General features: G+C 53.7%; 1 protein-coding gene across 2 annotated transcripts; it reads left to right on the top strand.

The window, feature by feature from the left end:
• Nucleotides 1-23,365, top strand: FLOT2 (flotillin 2). 2 transcript variants are annotated; one of them, XM_036767033.1, is made up of 11 exons: nucleotides 1-126; nucleotides 8,042-8,123; nucleotides 16,383-16,473; nucleotides 17,558-17,681; nucleotides 19,598-19,716; nucleotides 19,820-19,933; nucleotides 20,077-20,196; nucleotides 20,285-20,499; nucleotides 20,864-21,047; nucleotides 21,458-21,607; nucleotides 21,730-23,365. In XM_036767033.1, exons 1-11 carry the CDS (start codon nucleotides 78-80, stop codon nucleotides 21,766-21,768), a joined length of 1,287 nt encoding a protein of 428 aa, XP_036622928.1. In that variant the 5' UTR covers nucleotides 1-77; the 3' UTR covers nucleotides 21,769-23,365. The 2 variants fall into 2 exon arrangements, with proteins under 2 accessions (XP_036622928.1, XP_036622929.1); XM_036767034.1 differs by lacking the exon at nucleotides 16,383-16,473 and adding an exon at nucleotides 10,941-11,031 and having other exon boundaries at nucleotides 18-126.
• The last annotated feature ends 576 nt before the right edge of the window (nucleotides 23,366-23,941 follow it).

A 23,941-nucleotide genomic window follows, 5' to 3' on the forward strand; every position in this document is an offset into this window, starting at 1 on the left:
CCCCGCCCCACCCCGCCCAGCAGAGGCGCGAGTGCGGCGGTGCGGCCGCTGTCTCCCGGGTCCTGGCCGCTGCAGCCATGGGCAACTGCTACACGGTGGGACCCAACGAGGCACTGGTGGTGTCAGGTGAGGGGGTGGGGGGCTCCCAAGGGAAGGTAGCGCTGGGGGAAGGGGCCGGCGTCTGGAGCGGGGACACAGGTGTAGGAGGGGGTGCCAGCGAGGGTCGTGCTGGGGAAAGGGGCAGCACCAGGGATGGGCGGGACAACAGGGAGGGTCGTGCTGGAGGAAGGGGCAGCACTGAGGCGGGGACAAGAAGGGGAGGTCAGGAAGGGTCTTGCTGGAGGAAGGGACGGTAGCCCTGGGCACTGTCAGGGGGGAGGGGGCCAGCGTCAGGGCTGGAGACACAGGTGTAATAGGTAATGGGCAGCATCGGGATGGGGAGGGCTGCCAGGGTGAGTCGTGCCAGAGGAAGGGGCAGCAAGCCGCCCAGGGGTACTGCCAGCGGAGAACGGGCCAGCGTTGGGACAGGGACTCGGGTGTAGGAGGGCGCATGGGTGGAGGCAGGGGAATGAGCAGCTCGGTTGCTTGGGTTCAGGGGCAGGGGTCCCCATGAGAGGACGGCGCCCCCCTGCCCCCAGGGTGTGGCATTGCTGATGTGTCCCTACCCCAGACTCGCCTCTTCTCTGGCAGACTGAGCGTGCAAAGGGCTAGGATGTTGGGTCTGAGACTACTCTGCCCCTGCCTCCTTTTTTACCCCACATGCTACGCACCCACCCTCCAGTTTCCGGGCAGTTCTTAGACATCTGAGGGGTGGGAGGGTGGAGACTGACTCCCTATCCTTCTTCCTTCTCTGCAGTGGTTAGTGTTTATCACTCCACCCCCACTTTGGGCAGTGCCAGTGCTTCCCCTCTGACGTTTCTGGTGACCCCCACTCTGGGAACCAGGGGTAGCAAAAAATCGAAACCACGCACGCCCCCCTAAAGGCTTTCTCTGGTAAAGGAAACCAGTGGTTTGGGGATGTTATCAGTCCTGGCAGGTTTCCATCTGGGGTTTAGCAACTTGTAGCCGAGGGCTTTGGGAAGCTGGGGGAGGAGCTTTCCCCGGCAGCCGGACACCTCCCTCTTAATTACGGGAATCCCCTTCTCCCCGCCCCCACCCCGCTACTTGTGAGGGCCATCCCCCAGGGCTATGGAATTGAGGGCCTTGATAAATCTGTTACTTTTCGGATAAGACAAAAGGAAGCTGGAGATGGAAACACCTGAGTAGCCGGTATGGGCATGTAGGTACCACCCTGCCCAAGGGTAAAGAAAGCCTAAAGACTGAGCAATTTGAATTGAGTGGTTGTTCCTAATTGCCAGATGCTCAAGTGTGGTAGAGCCTGAGCTGGTGCTGAGGCTGTTTTCGGGGTGGAGGTGGAAGCCCCTTCTAAGCCACGGCTTGTAAGAATTCTTCCGCCTTCCCTAAAGGTAGTGTGGGTCTGCCTCCTGTCATCTCAAGAAAGGCAAGGACCTTTCAGGTGAGGATGGCAGGGCATCACAATCCCAGGCTGCTTGGTGGAAGGGGGAGTTGTCCGGCAGACATTACTGAGCCAAGTCTGGGACCTGGGTCTGTAGGTGTTTCAGCATGTATGTGCTATTTCTGAGAAATGGAATATTACATTTGGGGGTTTGGGAGCCACCAAGGTGTGGGCCATGGCTTTGGGCCCAGCATTGATCCCAAAATCGAAGGCTTTCTCAGTTATCAGGGAAATCCCTTCCCTGCACACTGCTCTAACAGTATTGGCAGCATTACCAGAGCCTTAGGCCACAGGTACAGGGGGAGAGAATATCCTTCCTCTGAGCCGAAAGGAATCCGAGCCTCTAGTCCAACCCCATCATTTTAGAGGTGAAAGCTGAGGCCTAGTAAAGCGACTTGTCCAAGGTCACACCCTCTGTCAGCTGAGATTTGTTTATAACACCAGTCTCTTTCCCCATCCATCTCTCCCAAGCCATCTGCAAAATGTGACCGGACCTAGGAGAACCAGGGCCTCAGGCTATTTTCTTAGGGAAGTGGGGATTTCCTGGCTGTGGAAACTTGGGGAGGGAGGATGGAAAGGTGGTTACTTCCTGGGCCTATAGAAAGGCAGAGGCAGAGAAGGTGGAGTTGGCTGGCCTCCAAAACTCAGCCCTGGCATCGAGCAGGTGGCAATGTTGTTAGCAGGGGCTTAGAGCAACCAAAAGGGGCGGGGAAGGAGGGATTTATTCCAACCTGCGCTTGCCTCACAGGAGCATAGATTTGGAGCTAGTCTGTAATACACACACACACACACACACACACACACACACACACACACACGTGCACACACATCTGTGTTACAGGTAAGGAAACTGAGGCACGGTGAAGTTGCCAAGGTCCCACCAGAAGTATGTGGCTTGATGGCTCCAGAACCCATGTTCTTGGCTTTGCTCCTTATCGCCTCCTTTATATGCCTCCTAACACACACAAAGATGTGGGGGTCCGGTGTTGGAGCTGGAGAGGATTGAAAAGGTCATTCAGTCTACTCCCTTCATTTTTAAAAAAATGAGTTTTCTGGATGCCTTTTGTTTTTCACACTCTCTCTCCTAATCAAAGCCTCCTCTGTGAAAAAGGGAAGCGGATTTAGTGGAAAATTCCCCTTTCCGATAACCGCCTGGGACACTGGGCTTAGGCCCTCTTGGTTGCCTCCTTTCCACCACTGTGAGCAGGTGTGTGTCCCATGTTCTTTGGAAATGTTCTTGATTTTTCTTTGGCTGGGAGTGTGCAAAGCCTCCTTCACTCGTCCCAACCCTGAGGCCTGGGCTAGGAGCTTCCCCCTTCCCCACCCCCAGGGTTTCCTTGGAAGATGAGTCCAAGTCTTGGAATTCGCTTTGTTGTGATCATTTTGGAGCCATCTTCCTGTGTTTCTCTGAATTCCTCACTTCTTTTTTTTAATTCCTCTTTTCTTTTTGCACAATAATATTCCATTATATCGATAAACCATGGTTTTTTCACTCATTTCACACAAACACTCTTAGCAGGCACTCACTTTGTTTTCGAGTCTTTCATATCACAAAACATGGGGCTTTATCAGGGTTGTTTCCTTCTTGGACCTGCTTGGCACGTATGCCCCCAAGAGACTCACTGAGCCAAAGCCTGTGAACACACTTTTCTTGCATAACTTTAAATTGAGATCCAGAACCCAACCCCTTTATCTCAGAAGGGAAACAAAGGCCTTGGGCAGATAAAAAGTGAAAACCAGGAAGGCAATAGCACTCAAACCCCATGCTTTGGTCTTCTCTCTGGTGCTTCTGGCTGGGATGTAGAGGGAACCTTGGGGAAAGTACAGTAGGCTCATGACCCAGGCCTCTGCATTGGGGAAACCCACATCCCCTTCCCCTCTGACTTCACAGTCCTTAGGGTAAGAGGTTAGGAAAAGCTCCCCTTAGCCTTTTGGGCCCAGCCTCCTTTAAGGCCTATCCCAGAAGGATCCTGTTACTGGGTCCTGCTCTCCTGGACCTCTCGAAGTTAATGTGACCACATCCATGACCATCCCTGCTGCTCAGGGCCAGATTCCTCTTGTCTTACTCTCTGTAGAACATTCCAGTACCTTATAACAAAATGGACATCTGCATAGTGCTTTAAGATTTACAAAGAGCTTTTTGTACGTTATCTGATCTGATCCTCCCACAGTCTCTTGAGGTAGTACAGGCAATGTGTGGGGCAGAGGCTTTGAAAAGTTAAATGACTTGCCCACAGTCATGCCGTCATTAGCTTAAGTGAGATTTGAACCCAGGTTCCTCATAATTCCAAGTCTGGCACTCGCTCTCCCGTGCAGCCTATCTTGAGAATTTGGGATTGAGGATTAAATCTTGCTGTCTCCATGCCCAGTGCTCCCCTCCCAAGCTCACTCCCACAAACTCTTTGGGTTTCTAGCTCCTGGTCCCCAGGCAGTTGGAAAGCCCCTTGGGCATCCACTCCAGTGCTTCTTGCCTTTGGCAGTTTCCAGGCCCTTCCCAAGGGCCCATTAAAAGGTGAGCTGCTGGCCTGTCTTCTAGCCCAGCTCCGAATGTATAGCAGGATCGATACACTAAGAGTCTTGCCTTGGCTAGGAACAGGGAGAGGGTGACATGCCATTCATAGGCCAAGTTGGCCAGAGAGAATGCAGCGAGGACAAACAAGACAATGGTGTCGTGGGGTGGGAGTCAGGAAACCTGCCTGTGTAAATGCCAGGGTGACCCTGCCACTCCTCTGGCCTCACTTCCTTCTCTCCAGTGGAAGGGTCAGACTCCTCCTTCTCTGAGATCCCCTGTGTTCACACAAACTCACCAAGGGCGTGAGAAGCTGGAAGCAGATGGCCAAAGAAATCAGGGCTTGGCCTCCGGGGTGGGGGCAGGGATGGGAGTGGCAGCCAGGGGATGGAGGCCCTGGGTTCCTCAAGCCCATTCCGGGGGGAGAGCCTGCTGAAGCATCCCCTTTGCCCAGTGGGGCCTACAGGCCAGAGGCAGGGAGGGCAGGAAGGCCATTCCAAAGAGCCCCTGCTTCCTGTTGCTGCTGCTGGTCTGGAGCCCTGCCATGATTTTTTGGCCACAGCTCAGACCCAAAGGTCAGCAGACACAAGATGAAAGTGGGATAGGTGTAGCCAGAACCTGTATTCTCACCCCCCCACACACCCATTCCCTGTACCCCTGGTGTTAAGAGTCAGCTTGGCCATTCCCCCCAGAATAAGGAGGTGCTGGGTCTTAGGGTCACAGATCTAAGAGCCAGAAAGGAATCTTGCCCACTTGGGTGGGGCTCTTTATCCCCCAATGCCTAGCGCATTGTTGTCGTTCAGGCCTGTTCAACCCTTCAGGACTCCCTGGACCCTGGCACACCAATTCTGTTCATGGAGTTTTCTTGGCAAGCATACAGGAATGGCTTGCCATTTCCTTCTCCAGTGGATTAAGACAAACAGAGGTTAAGTGACTTGTTCAGGGTCACACAGCTAGTAAATGTCTGAGTCCAGATTTGACCTCCAGTCTCCTGGACCCCTAGCTCATCACTCTATCCACTGAGCCCTCTAGGTGCCTGCAAGACAAACAGAGGTTAAGTGACTTGTTCAGGGTCACACGGCTAGTCGGTGTCTGAGGCCAAATGTGAACTTAGGGCTTCCTGACTAGTCCCAGTGCCCTGTCTACCGAGTCACCTAGCTGCCTCTGCCAGGCACGTAGTAGGCACTTAATAAGTGCTTGTTGGATGACTAGCCCAGCTCCCTTGTTTATAGATAAGAAGAAGTTAAGTCATATGCCCGCTGTAGAACAGGTAGTCAGTAGCAGAGCTGGATTTGAACTCAGGTCCTTTATTTGGCTTTAAGCACGCTATATCATGGCACGTGGCCCATAGGTGATACTTGCTTTGGCCCCAAGACAAGGAGTGATTTGTGCACCCTCCTCCAATTTCACTTCATCCTAAAGAAGGTTCCGATTTCAAAGTTGGACTCATGCTCCCAGATGCCAGCCATTTCTTGCCCCCACTTGCCTTGGGTAGGCTAGCCCACATGAATATTGGGTCCTAGACTGAGGGATCCAGAAGGGAGTCAAGGGGCTATCTAGTCTAACTCCCTCACTGTGCCCAGAGGTCACCGAGCCAAAATTGGAACTCAGATCCCTATCGACAAAGCTTGTGCCTCCTCAGTTTCCTCACCTGTAAAACAAGATCGGTAATGCCCTCCCTATTTCTGAGTTTGATTTTTGCTTTTGTTTTCAAGCCTCCGGCTGCCCCTGAGCCCTTCCTTGTAGAATCAGACCGGTAGACAAAACCAGCCCTCAGCTGCATTCCTCTCGGGAGGAAGGAAGCAGCTTTCATCATCGTTTCTGGACAGTTAGCAAATTTCCCCGGTTGTGAGCATCACCTTCCTTGGGGCTGCTATCGGCATTGCTTAGACTTTTCTCCAGGTCCTTGTCCCGCGTGTCTCTAGATTCCTCATGTTTCTCTTTCGTGCTGTTGCGATATTCCTTTATAATCCCATATATCTCAATATCACAGTTTCCCTGGTTGTTCCCTAGTTGGTAGCCAGAAGGCTGCTCTGTTTAACTCTCACCACACTCCTCTCTCTTTGATTCCCCCCAGTCTGCCCAGCAGCAGCATCCCTGGCCCAGTTGCTCTGACCAGCTCAGTCTCTGTTCTCGCCACTCTCTGAGGAATGTTTTCCTGAAAAGCTGAGCTGACTCCTAGTTCTGTGAGCGTTTGGATGAACTCTCTTTACAGAGTCATGAGAAAAGGTCTTTGATTCAGTCCTAAAAGAATGTAAATGGGAGTTACCTTTTTACTGTTCCCAAGCCCGGATGCTCTAATCAGCCAGATGAGTGGTGCCCTCACTAGCACTCCACATTTCTCTGGCACCTCGATCTTCTATAGTCCATCCCCAGCATTAAGGCAGCTAGGTGGCACCATAGTGCACAGAGCGCTGGGCCCAGAGTCAGGAAGACCTGAGTTCAAATCCGGCCTCAGACACTTCTTAGGTATGTGACCCTGGGCAAGTCAGTTAACCCAAATTGCCTCAGTTTCCTCATCTGTAAAATGAGCTGGAGAAAGAAATGGCAAACCATTCCAGTATCTTTGCCAAGAAAACCCCAAACGGAGTCATGAAGAATCAGTCACACCCAAAATGACATCTACTTCCCATGCTTCTGTTCCAAAGCTGCTGGACATTGCTGGAGAGAGATGTGACGCCATACAGAATGGGTCCGCTCCTGCCAGGCAAACTCCTCTCTCTTCATTCTTCCCCTTTGATCCTCTGTTAGCAGTTGTAACCCCACCCCCCTCAACAGGACAGGAGCCACAGCTGACACATTCAGTCATCGAAGCAGCCCCATAAGGGGGGCACGTGGGCATCCACCATCGTGCAGATGAGGGAACTGAGGCTCGGTGACGCCGCCAGGCCCACACAGCCAGCAAGTATTCTGGCAGGCTTGGAACCCGGGTGTCTTCTGCCTCCAGATACCTGACGCCACCTCTGTGGTTCCTTCTCGTTTTGCACAGGTTTTACCCTCCTTCCTGCCTGGGACAGTGGGCAAGTCACTTTACCCCTCTCAGATTCACCGTCTTCATCTGTAAAACGGGAAGATAAATACCTGTGGTCCACATGTTGTTTAAAGAAAAATACTTAACCACAAGTGTAGTAGGAATGTGAGTGAGGCTCAGCTTCTCTCACCTCTGACCCCCAGCCTCCCGCCATGCTGTTCTCTGCTCCCTCACTTCCATTCTCGTGTGTTCATCTTTTCTCTTTTGCCCTTCTCTCCTTCCTTCCTCCAACTCTCTCTCTCTCTCCCTCCCTTTCTTTCTCTCCATTTCTCTCTCCCCTTCTCCCTCCCTCCCTTCCTTTCTCTCCCTTTCTCCCTCCCTCCTTTTCTTTCCCTCTCCATCTCTCTCTCTCTCCCCACCACCACCTGTATATAGCTGTCACCTTGTAGTGTCTTTCTCCCTATGTGCCCTCTCTCCCCAAACAAACCATAGGCTTCTTCCCAGCACCAGTTGTGCCTTACAGATGCTTGTGTCCAGGTGCCCACACACAGTCAGTGCTTGCTGAGCATTTGTCAATGGTGCTGATAAGGCCCAGAGGATGTCTCATGAGCCCAGCGCCAGCATTTCTCCCCAAATAAAGGGATAGAGAACTCCCCAGAGAGAACTACATAGGAGGCGGTGCAGTGGATAGAGCACCGGCCCTGGAGTCAGGAGGGCCTAAGTTCAAATCCAGCCTCAGACACTTGACGCTTAATAGCCATGTGACCCTAGGCAAGTCACTTAACCCCCATTGCCTTGCAAAAATAAAAGCAGGGAACAAGAGTTGCGGGTTTGGATTTAATGTAAGGAGAATCTTTCCAACAAATCAGACACTCAGCAAGCAGAACGGGCCCCACAGGCTGCCATGGGCCTCTTGGCGGTCTGAGCCAAGGCTGGATGACCACCTGTCAGAACTCTAGTAGAAAGTACCTGAAGACTGAACCAGAGACAGCTCCGAGATCCTGTGAGCACCACACTAACAGGGCCTGGCTTTCTTGCTTTGCAGGGGGCTGCTTCAGTCCAGATGCGAAGAAGTATGTGTTTGGAGGCTGGGCCTGGGCCTGGTGGTTCATCTCAGATACACAGAGGTAAGGGCTTCCTGGGGGGAGAGGTGAGGATGCGCCATGAGGGAGGGCAGTTGAGACTTTTCTCCTCAGTGATCAGAGCTGGTCCCTCTGACTGAAGCTGCCCTGTGGGACCCAAGGTTTGTGTAGGTAGAGGTTGCATTGCCAGGTTGGCAGTGGAAGCCCTGCCCTTTGGGGCTGGCATCTATGGCATTCCAGAGAATTGGGAACAGCCCATCAGATAGCCTAAATTACGTGCCTGTCCAGGCTGGCTGTGTGCTTGGGCGCATGGCCTACATATGGACTAGAAGCATAGAAATCCAGGCTGGGGATAAACAGATTAAATATTTACATTCTTTCCAGGCTGCAGTTGAAGTGTCCTGGGGGGAAGGCAGGCCTGGAGGTGGGAGGTGAGGAGGAAGAAGGTTTGAGGTTAGAGAGAGGATGGGAAGGGGTCAAACTGAGACAATTTCATGGGGCATATGCAATCCGAAGTATGATCAGGCCTGATCAGAAGAGCTCCCAGCCCCAGAGACCACAGAAGTGCCAGGTGGAGGGCACAAGATAGGCCTGATGCCACCCTTCCCCTCCAGGAAGACACCAGACAGCTGCCCCATAAGGAGAGCAGCCGCTGCCGCTGTCCTCCCCCCCACCCCCCGCCACCTTCCTGTGTTCTTAGAAATGGTCCGTTCCCAGAATCCTCCAGGGAAGCATCTTAACCTGAAAATTGGGGTGATAGTGGAAAACACTGAAGGAAGCGTTGCATCGCCTCCCCATCCTGAGTGTCACCCCCAAGGAAAGATGGTTTCCCCTTTCAGAGCTGTCAGAGTGTTTGTAAAAGAACACAGCCAGAATTTGAAGCTGGTGCTTGAGGAGTGGAGGCTGGGGGGGTTTTCTGTTACTTTTTCCTCGTGTCCTCTCCTTTCATCACTCTACAACAAGCTTTTCTTCTTGGGTCTTGGGGTCCCAGGAAGCTCCCCAGCACAGAGATGTCAGAATTGGGTCTTGGGGCCTGCTGCAGAGACTTGGCCCTATAGGAAAGCAGGGGAGGCCCACCCAGAGGTGTTCTCCCAAGGAGAGGTCTGCACAGGAGCTATCAGAGCTGCTGGGCCCCTCAGACCCCTTCATTTTATAAGAGCAGAAGGGTCTGGGCAGGTGGTCCCAGGCCTTGGAAAGCTAAGCTTTGGTATTCAGGCTGAGCCCCTTCCTGTCATTTGGCCTGATAAGGTGATGGCTCTCTCTCTTAGTGCCCAATTCCTCTTTGGTTGTGACTCTGACGAGTTCATCTCTTGGGCATGGACTCACTGCCCGCTTTCCTCTTCCCTGAGCTGGCTTTAGGGGCATTGGAGCTTAATCTCTGGCCGAGGGCTTTCTAGCCAGGGACGTCAACCTCCTTGTGCAAACAGGCATTAGGCGCCTGACCTCCCCCAGCCCCCTTGGAAAAGGTGCTTCCACAGCCACGGGCTCTGCCCCCAGCCAGGATTTGCTCTCATTCCATCTTCTCCTTGTCCCTCCCACCCAGCATGATGGAAGGTGTCCCTCTTTGATCCATGGTTTTCCCTCCACCTCTAGCATCTGAGCTGCGGCCTTCCTCTCTCCTTCCCTCCCTCCTCCTCCTCTCCCTCACACTCTCCCTCCTGACTTCCAGCACAGAGCTGCTTCTTTGAGCCATTTCTTCACTGCATCAGCCTCCAGAGAAAGGCACCCCAAGCCTTCAGGTGGCCCTTCTGCAGCACAATCCATGCACGCACCCTGAGGAAGAGGGAGAGGTGGGCCATGCCAGGATCACTGTCACCTAGGACCCTGAGGATAGCAGAGAGAAAACTTGGCCAGGGAGCCCCCAGTGCCAGGAGGAAAGCCACTGGCCTGTCAGGCGGGCCCGAGCTTGGGGGAACTGGTCCTTCTCTCTTATAAGCTCAGCCTTCTTGTGCAGCCTGGCTGCTGACCCTCATCCTACCCTCTCTCTGGCAACCAGGCCTGCCTGTGGGGCTGCTCCCTGCTAAGTTCCCCTCATGTTCCCTCTTTGCTTTTCAGATGACCCCTGCTTCTGCCCTCCCCTTCCCCCCCAAGGGCTTTCACAAGAGGAACATAAATGCAAACACATAACCAGGAGGAAACGGGCACATGGGCCACCACCAGCCTCCCCCCTGCCATCCTCAGATTGTCCCTGCTTGGCTGGAGTGTGCCTGAGATAGTTCTCTGAAGCTCATTTAGCTTCCTGACCATGTTTTGCCAACATTCAGATGTGGCTTTTGTCCCCTGAGCATACACCTGAGCCTCCCAGGAGCTGGTCTGGGAACAGACCAGGCAGTATTTACTGTGAATAACCCCCTGGGTACACCATCCCTCTGGGCATAATTGCTTGGAAATTGTGTTGTTTTTTGTTAATTTTTTAAAAATCAGATTTTAAATTTTAAAGGAACATGCCATGTTTGCTGCCAAGTAGATTCCCCCCAGGGGTGCCCTCCACCTCATAATTGGGGGAAGGGAGCTTTCTGGTCCTTGGCAGGGAGTGAGGTGAACTCCCTCAGTCTATGGCAGGACAGGTCAGATCTCCCAAGCCCCCTCACTGCCTCTAGAGCCATCATCCCCAAAGTCATTTGGGGGAGGAGAGTGTGCTCCTCCAGCAACACCACACCCACATTCAAAGGCCTGAGCTTGCAGACATCTGGGGTGGGGGAGAGGGGTGAAGGAGGTGTAGGGTGCCCGGCCCCACTCTGGGCATTGAGGATCAGTGCCTGTCTGGTAACCACTGTGTGTATTTGCTGTGTCCCCTTCCCTCCTTCCCCTTTCCTCCTCCTCTTCCTCTCCCCAACCCCCCACTCCCTGGCTGCTGCTCAGACTGACTCTGGAGGTTATGACCATCCTGTGTCGATGTGAGAATATTGAGACGTCGGAGGGGGTCCCGCTATTCGTAACAGGGGTTGCACAGGTAATAACCCACCTGCTTCCTCCATCTGTGTCTAATCTTTCCTTCTGCCCCAGTGGGGCCTGGCAGACAGCAGCTACAGGACCAGATCTTCCAAGTGGGACCCTCTCAGTGTGTTGTTCCCCGCCCCGAAGCTTTGGTTGTATAGGTGGCTTCAGCTGAGATGTCTGTGTCGCACCCTCTCCCCACCCCCAAGCTGTGGGTGGCTCTCCAGATCCCTCCAGCTCCCCCACCTTGGGGCTGAGTCAGAAAGAGAACGCAGGATGCTGAGGACTCTGTCCTGACCAGCCAGAGGAGACCTTCTGATGGGGCTCAGTGAGCGGGGATTGGGGTTAAGGGTTGTTTTGGGGTGGGGAGCAGTGAATGCAGCAGCTGTCAGCCCCAAGCTCCCTGTGAGTCTCTCCTGACGCATAGCACCTTGGCCTCTGCTCCCTATGCTTCTCCCCGGCCCCCTTTTCCACCTGCCACGTTCCCTCGAACGGCATTGGCCGCCATCTGTGTGAAGAGGAGAGATTAAAGCCTGTGCATATGAGAGAGGCACCTTGCCTGGACTCCAGGGCATGGTAGAAATGATGCCCACCTGGGTGAGCCCCCCGGGGCAGAGGAAGGGGCCAAATGACCCCCGTTCCAAGGAGACCCTGATAGTCCTCCAGGGTGAGCCCAGCCCACCAGAAGCTTCAGGCACAACTTGTGGACAGGAGCTAGAGCAGAAGCAAGTGCCTTCCCGCCTACCACCCACCCCTTCTCTCAAGGAAACTGAGTCCCAGGTTGCTGCCACATTGATCATTTCACTCACTCGCCTTCAAAGCACCCTTTGAGACAGCTCTTCTGGAGCAAAATTCTGGCCCGGGACTCAGGGAGCCTTGGCTCTGTCACTAACTCATTGTGTTACCTTGAACAAGTTACTTCCGCTGAATGGGCCTCAGTCTTCCCATGTGTAAAATGGGGAGAATAACTCCCTTTCTCTGCCTCACAGGAATCCTGGGAGTGCAGATAAGAGGAAGTGTGGGCATACTTTACAAACCTGAGGTTTCCTATTAGGATTATTTTGCTTTTAGAAGCTAGGTGAATCTGGCATGGCCCCATCCTAACAGGATTGCTCTTACTGGCTGAGTCTATCAGTTATCTCTTGTGGAAATTAAGATCAGGATCTTCCAGGGATGGAGCAAGTAGCCACAAGCCCTGCTTTCTGCATTGTTGCCAAAGCAGGACAGAACCTCCATTCCATTTTTATTAGTAATAATTTAAAACAGTAACAAGACAGTCTGCAAGCGCCCTCGTAGGCATGTCCTCCATCACCCTGCCGCTTGGGCGCAACTGTGCGGCCCACACCCTTGGGACAGACAGGGAACGTCCCCCCCTCCCCTGCCTTGGCATCTGGCCTTTCTCCACTCCTGTTGCGTTGACTCCATGGAGGTCTGGGGGTGTTCTTCAGTGGGAAGGAGCATCATGTGGCATCTCTTGTGGGGCCCTCCCATCTGGCACCCTGGCTCCTCTCGCCTCTCTGCTTTCTCTCTCTCCTCTTTAATCTCACCCTGTCTGCAAACATGCCCATGGCTCGCCCTTCTTAAAAAACCCTCCTTTGACCCTGCCAGTACCATCCAGTACTTCTCTCTTCTCAGCTAAACTCATGGAGAAAGCTGAGTTCCTTCCTCTTCTCTCACTGGCTCTCTGCGGTCTGGGCTCTGAACTCATCATTCAAATGAAGCTGACCTGGCCTTCTAATTAGAAACCTTTTTTATGTTTTTAGTTTATCTCTTATCAATTGTATTGTTAGTATATTATTTATAATAATAGATTCTATATTCCATCATTTATTAACATGTGTTAACATAGTAATTATTTGGTTTATTTAATGTTTTTATTTTCTTTAAGAATCATTACAAATATTAATGTATTAGTATGTTAATAATACATTATTATATATTAATACAGTGGTTTTATTAGATTTATTTATTGCTTTTAATTTTTTCCTGTTACGTGTAAAAAAAAAGTTGAACACTGGTTTTTTATAATTTTTGAGTTCTAAATTCCCTTCCTCTCCGCTCTTTGAAAAGGAAAATAATTTAATGCAGTGTAGACCCATGTGGTCATGCAAAACCTGTTTTCGTGTTAATTACCCATCCAATGGCCTTTGCTCAATCCTCACCCTTGACCTCTCTGCAGCGTCCAGCCTCTCCTGTCTAGGTTTTCATGACCCAGCTCTTCTGTGCTTCTCTTCTTCCCTCTCTCTGACCATTCCTTTACTGCGTCTTCATCCACCCACACCACGAACGTCCCCCCCCCAGACTCTCCTAGGTCCTCATCTGCTTTGGCCCAATACTGTCCCCCTTGGCAGCCTCTTTAGCCACACCCACGAGTTCGATGATCAAATCTGTTCAGATGATTCCCAGATCTGTACATCTGGCCCTGGTCTCTCTCCTGAATGCCAGTTCCCCATCAGCTGCTTTCTGGACATCTTGAGCTAGCTATGTCCCATAAGCATTTCTTTCTTTCTTTTTTTTAAAAATGGTCAGGGTAAAATGACACGCCTGGGGTCACACAGCTAGTAAGTGTCTGAGGCAACTCAGGTCCCCCTGATTCCAGGGCCCCACTGTAGGCATTTCAAACTCCACATGCCCCAAGCAGAGCTCGTCATCCCCCCTCCCCCCAAGCCCTCTGCTCATCTGAGCTCGCCTGTTCCTGGCAGACGCAGCCTCTCGTCATCTCACCCTCCTCACTCCCACTCCCTCCATCTGGCCAGGCCATTGCCAGGCTTCACAGCCTCTCCTGGGGACGTCCCCTTTTCTCAGGCCCTCTGAGCCTCTCCCGGCCTTGCTTTTGTGTCCCTGCTTGACTTGTCCACTCCCAAGCTGCCTGTTGAGCGCTACTGGCTCCCTGGGACTTTGGGGGTCAGTTTTCATATGACTTCCTCTGTTGGCCCTGAATAACTCAGTCCCTTCCTGCCTTTCTACCCCAGACTCTCCTCTACATACCCTATGATCTGGCCTCCTTATAGTTCCTTGGACAAACACTCCACCTCTAGTTTCCATGCCTTTGCTTGGGCTGGTCCAGATGCCAGAACGTCCGTCACCTCTCAGTTTCCCTGATTCCCTTGTGCAGGAGACCTCTCAGATTGCCTTTCATGAGCTCTGTCACCACCTTGTACGTTCCTGGTTATTGATCCTCTCTCTTGTGTCAAATGGAGCTCCTCGAGGGCAGAAGACCACTTTTGCCTTTCTTTGCCTCCTCAGCGCCTAGCACCATGCCTAGCACATACAGAGCAGATGTCCCATCAGCTTTGGTCACAGAGCGCTGGACACTTCAACACCCACTCACCCCATTGGAGTCAACTCCAATTTAAGGGCTGACTGGAGGACGAGGGCCAATGTCCCCAGAGAGCCGGTAGGCCAGTCCCTGCCTTCCAGGCAAGAGTTCAAGCTCTGCTCTTCCCCAGCAGCCTCTTGACCTCCCCCCACCCCCAGACCCTTCTTTGGTGTAAGACCATGGCTACCAGGGACACAACGGGACCTTTGTGGCATCCCCGACCCCCCAAAGTCCTCTCTCAGCCAGCAGTGGCAGGCCTAGACCAAGATAGGAAGCTGCCCCCGGACTGGGGCCTTGGAAGCCCTTTGTGGGTGTGTTCCAGCCTTAGAAACAGCTGGAGGTCAGAAGTGCCCTCACTTGCTTCATTTCTGTATCCTAAATGGAGCCCACGCTCAGGGCCAGAGGAATTTGAGCAAGGGCCAAAGCCAAGATGCCAGGTTCTCAAGGGGGAAGGAGAGATGTCTTTCCATCCAATTCCTCCAGGGGTGGGTGACATCTCCTGGTGTGTCATTTGTTTTGCCTGGGGGCAGGGGGAGACGGTCCCTAGTGACACCATTCCCCCACCAAAGAGTCTAGGAATAGAATTCTGGGCCAGAAGCTACCCCTAAATGCAGCCACCCTGTGTAAAGGCAGTGTGGATGGCGCATAGCACAGTTATGCCACAGGGGCCCTGCACTGGGTGCTAGCTATTCAAAGGCACAAGCAAAGTGTTCCCTTGGAGAGCGTACATTCTACTGTATGTAGAGAATGGTATACAGAGTAAATGCAAAAGTAGGTTATTGTGTGGTGGAGGGACTCAGGAAAGGCTTCAGCTGGAGGAGAAACCTCAGCTGGGCTCTGAAAGACAGTGGGTGTTTGAAGAGGCAGGGCCCTCTAAGCATGAGGCTCAGTCCGGGCAAAGGCCTGGTGATGGGAACTGAGCTGCCTACTCAGGATCAGTTGGTCTAGAGGACTCCTTTGACCAGAGGAACAAAAAGAGGATTACCACAGGAAGGGGAAGCTACCTGGGAGTCAGAGCCAGTGGGTGATTTGGGGACGTTGAGTTGCAGAGTAGGAGAGATTGGTCACTTTTCTCCAGTGGTGGGTCAGCCTGACCCCTAATTCTCTGGAGTCTTATCACTCTCCCTCCCATGTTACTCTCAAGGTCTGTTTCTCTTCTCATTCTGTACCCAGCCATGCCTGGATGCCAGGAACATCAGCAACCATTCCTTTATCATTTCTCACATCCTGGGGGCAGGGCAGGAGGCTCTCCTAGGGTGCTCTAGGTCAGTCGGCAAACATTTATTATCCCCCAGAAGTTAATGATTTCTTTGACCGCTTCCGTCAGAAGCTTTGCAAAGGGGCAGTTTTCAGGGATAAAGTCCTCAGATAGCTTGCTTATGCCTCTTTCCCATGTGCCCTGAGGCAGGAACCCCAAGGTCAAAGGTCCCAAGTGTCCCACCCAGTTCAAGCCCAGAAGCCCCTTTGACCCACCACCCTCCTCTTCAGAGACTTCACCTCCCGGGCACCAGCCATGCTTCCTGCTGCTATTAGCCCGTCTGCCTGGGCCCTGCCCACCCAAGCCACCAACCAGCCTGCCACCTGCCATGGCCTAAGCACTTAATTCCCATTTCCACTCAATTAACTTGACCCTGATGTTGTTGCCCTCAGATGCACAGAGTGCCCTCTGAGATCTCCATTCCAGCAAACATTTATTAAGCTTTTCCTGCCCTTCAGACCATCCCCAGCACAGTTTTTCTTTTCTGTGATCTTCCATTTGGGCTGATCTGAGTAAGAGTGGGGGGCAGTACACATACTTATGGTGGGACAAGCCAAGAATCTGGCCTCTTCACATTCTCTTTCCTGAAACCTGTTCTGCATCCCACCTTCATGCCCTGACCACTTTGGCCCAGAGATCTTCTCAGACCTTCAGCCCAGTCCAGGGCACCTGCCTGTCCTCCTGCCCCATAACCTTCACCCAGCAGGGGTGAACAAGGCTGCTGGAGCTGCCCCCAACACCTTCAGAGCACTCACTGGGACACATGCGCATGTCTTACGTTTCTTGACAGGATTACCCTAGAGATAATGACGTTGCAGCCCCGTTGCGAGGACGTAGAGACCGCCGAGGGGGTAGCTTTAACTGTGACGGGTGTCGCCCAGGTATAGTAACTCTGGGTATAGCCTCTGGGGCTGGGGGGAGGGGGAGAGAGGACAGGAGCCGGCCTGCTCAATCACCAGGCAGTTGGAGACATTCTCTCCATGACTAAGTCCTCCCCAGTGGGGGCTCAGGAACCCAGGTGAAGGGCCTCCTCGCCCCGGTCACTCTCCAGGGCCTGGCTTTAACCTCTCCTGCTTTGCCACCTCCATCCCGAGACAGAACTACTCACACCCACCTTCTCTCCTCAGGCTGACCATGTCAGCCATCCCCTCTCCAGAGCCCTCTGCTGTTCTAACCTCCAGGTCTTTGTAGGTGTTGGAGGCCACTGGCTCAGGCTGCCCACGACTCCACATCCCTCCTGGGCTTTGAGAAAGGACCTGGGTTCACTGGGAGCTGGAGAGGACTTGATTAAGAACCTAAGAATAATCCACAAGAAGAGAGAATCTCACACACACACACACACACACACACACACACACACACACACACACACATACACGCACACTCACACTCACACTCACACACTCACACTCTCTCTGGCTGTGTTCCCTGATCTATTGAGACAGTCTGTGTCTGCGTTTCTCTGTCTCTGCCTCTCTGGGCATCAGTGTCTCTCCTAGGAGCCAGAAAGTCCTTTTGTGGTGGAGGCAAGAGCCAAGGTGCTGATATGGGGGTCAGGTCAGGGGGGATGGAGCAGGGCCCCTGGCAGGGATGGAGGTCAGCTGGGGCAGTGGAGCTCTGGGACTTCAGCTAAGACCTGGATGTCAGGGTGCTCCTGAACAGCACGCTGCAGATACGGGCACGCATGATTTCTTACTGAAAGTAGAAGGTCCTCCACACTCTTGGCCACTAGAACCTGGGACAAACATCCCTGTCTTTGTGGAGTGTGGTCTCGGATGGTGGGGAGGGAACAGAAGCAGTCTGTGATGGTTGAGGAGCCACATGGGGGGTGAGGGGTGGCAGAGCCATCCCCCTAGGCCCCCTAGCCCAGGGTAAGGGCAGCAGGCAGCTGCCCAGCCCTCTTATTTTTTTTAAACAACCCTTTGCTCTAGCTAATTGTCTCCTGGGCTTCTTCCTTCTCCACAGGTGAAAATCATGACTGAGAATGAACTGTTAGCTGTGGCCTGTGAGCAGTTCCTGGGGAAAAATGTCCATGACATCAAGAATGTGGTCCTGCAGACCCTTGAGGGCCACCTGCGATCCATCTTAGGTGGGGTGCAGCCCTGGCCCACCCCTTCCTTTGCCCCAAATTCCAATATTGCTGAGTTGGACCAGACCTCAGAGGCCATCTGGTCTAGCCTGTACCTGAACAGGAATTCCCCTTCCCCTCCCTGCCAGTTCCTTAACTGATGATATTCTAGGCCTCCTCTTCGAAGACCTGCAGGGAGGGGGTGGCCCTCTAGCTCCTGAAAGAGCCCGTTTTCACTTTTAGACACTTCTCTGTGTTAGGAAGTAGCTGGTGGCACAGTGGATAAAGCGTTGGGCCTAGAGTCAGGAGGATCTGAATTCAAATACGGCCTCAGACACTTACTAGCTGTGTGACCCTGGATTCACTTCACCCTGTGTGCCTCAGTTTCCTCATCTGTAAAATGAGCTGGAAAAGGAAACGGCAAACCCCTCCAGGGTGTGCCCAGAAGGTCCAGAAGAGTCGGACACGGCTGAACAACAGCAGTGTCAGGAAGCTCCTGCATTCATCTCGCCCCAATCTGTAACTCCCACCCACCCCTCCTACAATTCTGTCCTTGGGAGCTGAGCAGGACAAGTTAATCTTTCTCTCCAGAACAGGTCTTCACATATCTAAAGGCCACCCTGGTGATCCTCCAGGGGTTTCTCTGCATCAAGTATTCTCATTCCCTTCATTCCAGGCCTTCATAGGGCCTGAGATCCAATCTCCCCTTTGCCTGGACACGTGCCAACTTGTCCCAGGCCTTCCTCCCTGAAAGCCCCTGGTCTGAGCACAGCAGAGGAGGTCAGGGCTCAGTCCCTTCCTTGCCCTGGGCTCTGTGCTTTTCAGGGCAGCCAGCGAGGCCTGTAGGCTTCTGTTCACCCTGTTTCACCATTGATGCTCATCGAACCAAGTCCTCTAAAAGCCTGAGATGTTTTTCACCTGATCCAGCCCCGGTACCCCATTTCCCCCCCCCTCCACAGAGACACATCTGTCCCCCTATAGCAGGGAAGGACAGAGCCCCAGCTTGGCCACAAGATCCGGTTCTGGAGTAGAGGCCAAGGGTTGGGCCCCCGGCTGGAAACCCAGTGGGAAGGCCTTCATTTGAGAGAGATGTTACTGTGTCCATACATCAGTCTAGTTGGTGCGCCCAGACTGTAAGAAACACCATAAACTGAAAGCTCCAAGAGAGTGGAGAAGAAAAACAGTCCTGACTCCTACCCTACCCCAACATTTCTAGAGACATCCCAGGATCCCAGACTTAGAGCTGGACAGCGAGGCATTAAACACCCTCATTTTACAGATGGGCAGGCCTAGCATGGCTAAGTGATTGGCCCAAGATCACACAGATAGCAAGGAGCAGAGCTGAGATTCGACCTCAGGTCCTCGTGACTAAATCCAGGGACCCTTCCAATGTACCCTAACAGCCCCAGGAAAATGAGGATGCCCCCAAGGATTTAAGGGTGTCTCCCCTTCCCCCTATCTCCTCCCCTGCCAATACATTCATACTCCTGTCCATCTTGGACAGCCAGAAAATGGATTTGTACAGGGAATGACTTGGCAGGACAGTCGTTGGGATGGAGGGGCAGGAGGAGTGCTGGAGGCACTTGTCTAAAAGACTTCATGTTCTTTATCTGTAAAATGGGCCAATAGGCCTTGAGGCAGGGAGAGGGGCCTGGGGCCCCCATGTGGAGGAGCCCTAGGGAGAGTGGAGTTGACCTCAGGTAGGTGGGGTGTTACTGATGTAGATGTGTTTAAGTGGAAGTTGGCTCTAAAGAGATTGAAGAACACTCAGGACAGGGTCAGGCAGCGGCCTGCAGAGCACCATGGGGCACCATCATCTACACCATATTTCCCTGCCCTAATCCACAGGCTCTCCAGGCTTGGAGGACATAGGCCTGGTGTACGGGGTGGGGGGGTAAGGGTTTGATCCTGGCGGCACCTGCCGTTGCCCCCCTCAGGGACCCTGACGGTGGAGCAGATCTACCAGGACCGGGACCAGTTTGCCAAGCTGGTGAGGGAAGTGGCCGCCCCTGATGTGGGTCGTATGGGCATCGAGATCCTTAGCTTCACCATCAAGGTACAGTACAATCCTAGCAGGGGTGTGATGGGGCCCCTTGGCCGCCCGAGGTGGCCCCTGCTCTGTCTTCTGGGGCTGACTTTCCTTCCTTAAACACCCACAGGATGTATATGATAAAGTGAATTACCTGAGCTCCCTGGGCAAGTCACAGACAGCCCAGGTCCAGAGAGACGCTGACATTGGAGTGGCCCAGGCAGAGCGAGATGCTGGCATTAGGGTAAGGGGGCATCCTGGCCTGGGAGGAGGCGCTGTGCCTCCTGGGGAGGAGAGACTGGTCTGCGGCATAGGGCTTACTGCCGCCCCATCAGCAAGGTGCCCCAAAACACAGGGACCCACCCAGACTTCTGCTGCTCACCCCAGGAAGCCGAGTGCAAGAAGGAGATGTTGGACATGAAGTTCCTGGCGGACACGTACATCGCCGATTCCAAACGCTCCTTCGAGCTGAAGAAGTCAGCCTTCACAGAGGAAGTCAGCATAAAGGTGAGAACAGCAGAGCCTGGGCAGGGGAGGAGCATGCCAGGACCTGGGCAGGGAGAGGACAGGGGTCCAGTGCCGTCTCTTCTCACAGACAGCCGAGGCCCAGCTGGCCTATGAGCTCCAGGCTGCCAAGGAGCAGCAGAAAATCCGGCAGGAGGAGCTGGAGATTGAGGTGGTACAGAGAAAGAAACAGATCGATGTGGAGGAGCAGGAGATCCTCCGGACAGCCAAGGAGCTCGTGTCCACTATCCGGCAGCCCTCAGAGGCCGAGGCCCACCGCATCCAGCAGATCGCTGAGGGAGAGAAGTGAGGGCGGGCGTCCTCTGCCTGAGCCTGAGGGACAGAGTGGGGGCTGGGGGGGACCATTCTGAAGCCCCATGAGGTCTGGCTCCCAAGACCAGTTGGGAGCCACTGTCCCGCCATAGTAAAGGGAGGGGGCAAAAGGCCTGGAGTGAGGAGGGGCAGGGGTCCCTCCAAGGTGAGAATTCTGGGAGGGAGGGTTCCTCAAAAGATACATGGAAAATGAACAATCCCTGCTCCCAAGGATCTTGTTTTAATGGGGAGAGAGATGCCACCTGGCGGGTTGGGTGGAGAGGTCCAGGGGCCATGGGGTGCAGCAGCAGAGCCAGGCTGGGCTCTGACCACCTTCTCTCCTCCCTGCTCCCCCCAGGGTAAAGAAGGTCCTCTTGGCCCAGGCAGAAGCAGAGAAGATTCGGAAGATAGGGGAGGCAGAAGCCATGGTGATCGAGGCCCTGGGGAAGGCCGAGGCTGAGCGGATGAAGCTCAAGGCTGAGGCCTACCAGCTGTATGGCCATGCTGCCAAGCTGTCCCTCGTGCTTGATGCCCTTCCCTCGGTGAGAGGGCCCCTCCTTCTTTACAGCCCAACCCCAGCAGCTCCCAGTGATAGAAGGGGCTGGGGGAGGCCTGGAGGATCATGATGACCCCAGAAAATACTCTGATGGCCTAGGGCTGCTGGCCCCCTGTAGAGAAAGCTCGGGGTATCCTGAGGGGGAGCAGCAGATGTCCAGGGGCAGTCCATACCCCTGGGTCACAGCTGGACCAGGTCCCAGAGTGCGACTCACTCCCTGCCATCTGGAGACTCCCATCACTCTTGGGAGGCCAGGCCAGCGGGGAGCAGGGGACTTGGGGGGGTGCTTCTGTCCAGTCTCGGGAGGGATGCAGGCTTTGAAGGGAGAGGAAGGAGCAGACCCCTTGTAGGCGTGTCTAGAAGCTGCCCATTCTAACCCAGACCCTCCTGGCCTAGATTGCTGCCAAAGTGGCTGCCCCACTGACCAAAGTGGACGAGGTTGTGGTGCTCAGCGGTGACAACAGCAAGGTCACTAGCGAGGTGACTCGCCTGCTCGCGGAGCTGCCGGCTTCTGTTCACGCTCTCACTGGGGTGGACCTGTCCAAGGTGAGGCGAGCCCCTGACTGCAGTGGGACTGAGGGGGGCTGACCGCAGGAGGGCAGGGGCGGGGCAGAGGGCCAGGCCAGAGGGGCAGCCTCCCTGCAGTGCCTGTTCTCTCCTCTCCCTAGATCCCTCTGGTCCAGAAGGCAGCAGGGACGCAGGGCTGAGGGGTCCTTGCCCAAACCCCCGCACTCCGACACGGGTTCTCCTACCCAGGGACAATGGAAGTTTTACTGACTCTGGTGCCTGATTTTGTTGGGGCCAGGAGTGCGCCCGGCCCAGTCCATCCACATGGCTCTGTCCTGTCATCTTCTGCCTCTCCTTTCTTCTTCTGTCCTTCTCCATCTCTCCGCCTCTTCCTCCTCCTCTCTTCCCCATCTCTTGTGTTTGTGTGCGCACTCTCCTCACCTCCACCAATCATAGTCGAAGCTAAGGATGTTTGCAATCACTGTTTGTCTTTGGGGGGCAGCCTGCCTGCTCCTCACAATCCTGGTGCCTTGAAATTCCTTGGCCATCCATTTGTCCACCCTGTGGCACTCGCCGGAGCGCAGCACGAAGGAGGAGGGAGGCCTTGAGTTGTTCTGCTGGGCTCATCAGAAGCCACAGCCTCTTGAGCTTCTGCCAGCCTGGGACTGGGCTGTCTTCCCTAGATGTCCCCTGGCCTTGTACCCTCCCACTCCAGCCGGCCCTCCAGGGTGGGGAGCACTGGGCTGGGGTCCCTGGTTCCTTTGTTCAGGCTCTTCTGGCTCACCCGACAAACCACAGCTTTCTACAATCTCTCCTCTCCCCAAGAGGACAGTGGAGATGCCTTTTGTTTCTCCAGCTGCCAGAATCCATTATTGGGTATGGATTGTTGGGAGGCCAAAGGGAGGATCAGGCTGCCCCCTGTCCTCTGCAGGGGCTTCACCTTGCCCAGTACTGTGCCAAGAGTAGAAGGAGGCTGTCTGGGCCAGTGTGCATGGCCCTCCCTCATAACTCAGGGTTACCTCCTACTTGGGCATGACTCTGGGGGCAGGGAGCAGGCAGAAGGAGAAGGTTCCCTACTGGCTGAAGGTGCAAGTTTGCACTGGGGCTGAGCCCAGCAGAGAAGCCAGAACCCCAGGACTGCCTGCCCAGGAAGGGCCGCAGTAGAGAGGAACAGACTAAGCTCCTGACCCTTTGTCATGGGTGGTCTGCATCCCAGTGAGTGGATAGTGATTTGCCACCACTGGGTGGATTCCGGTGTTGCTAGCCCCTAGGTGCTGCCCTTTGTCCACTCCCCCACGTTCCTTATGCCACCTTACTCTTTAACCCTGCCACAGGACGTGTCCCAGGCTCCATATTCTTGTTCCTTCTGCTTGATGCTCAGGAGCCTGTCCTAGAAAATCTATCCTCCCAGCTTGTATGTTCTGAGAGCTGCCCATGGGGCAAGGAGGTGACCTTCCTCTTTCTAATTTGTCCCCAAATCCCAGGGCCATCGCTCTTAGCCAAAAGAGAGAAGGTGGAGAGACAGGGGTCACCCTAGTTGGCCAGAGTCTAGGCCAGGTGTATCCTGGGGTGTTAGGTGTGGACTGAGCTGAGGAGGGCATAAGCTGGGAGCATGGAGTGCTGTGGTCATCCCATCTGGGCACAGGCTCAAGCCTACATGGACAGGGTTCCAGTTATTCCCTGAGGCTGCCCAGGCTGCTGGCCTACATCACGTCACTGTCTCTGCATGTGAATGCTGCATGTCTGGCCTGGGCCCTTCCCCTTCCCTCTGGTATAATAAAGACTCCTTGCACCCAACTGGCTGGCCTGTGTCCTCTGTGCGGGAAGGAAAGCTGGAAAAGAGAGGCCAGATCAGATGAAGCTTCTATTGCTGTTTCCTCTGTGTCCTCCAGAGGGCAAGAACATATTAAAGATGTCAGTGACTCCTGTTTAGAGGAGAAAGGTCGAGGCACCAAGGGCAGTGAATGCCTGGCTGCCTTGAAATTCAATATGGGGGAAGAAACGATATAAGAGAGATGATAACTTACACCCCCTTATACAGCTGGATCTCCGTAGGCATCATTATGCAATAGCTGCCCTCCAAAAACGAAATTTTGATAGACTGCAAACTTAGAGTCAATAATATGCATTAGAAAGCTAAAATGGGATTAGGAACCTGTCGCATCTATGGCCAAAGGAGAGTTCTTAAACAGGATAGATGCAGTCAATCACAAAAGAAATGATATTGCATTCAATCCAAAGCCTTACATAAATCATCCGTAGTTAGGACAAAAGGGGAGCTGGCAAAAAAAATAATCAAATATCACTGATGAGATCTGTAAGGAACTAAAATAAGACCGAGAGCCATTCCGCAATGGTAAGTGGTCAAAGGAT

This window comes from Trichosurus vulpecula, chromosome 7 (genome assembly GCF_011100635.1).
Source record: "Trichosurus vulpecula isolate mTriVul1 chromosome 7, mTriVul1.pri, whole genome shotgun sequence".
In the NCBI taxonomy this organism is placed as follows: domain Eukaryota; kingdom Metazoa; phylum Chordata; class Mammalia; order Diprotodontia; family Phalangeridae; genus Trichosurus; species Trichosurus vulpecula.

Bases quoted from the DNA above. Each gene is read 5' to 3' on its own strand.
- FLOT2 (XM_036767033.1), top strand. From the start codon at position 78: ATGGGCAACTGCTACACGGTGGGACCCAACGAGGCACTGGTGGTGTCA. The intron at 16,474-17,557 runs GTATAGTAACTC...CCTTCTCCACAG, and splicing joins CTGTGACGGGTGTCGCCCAG to GTGAAAATCATGACTGAGAA. The intron at 19,934-20,076 runs GTAAGGGGGCAT...TGCTCACCCCAG, and splicing joins AGCGAGATGCTGGCATTAGG to GAAGCCGAGTGCAAGAAGGA.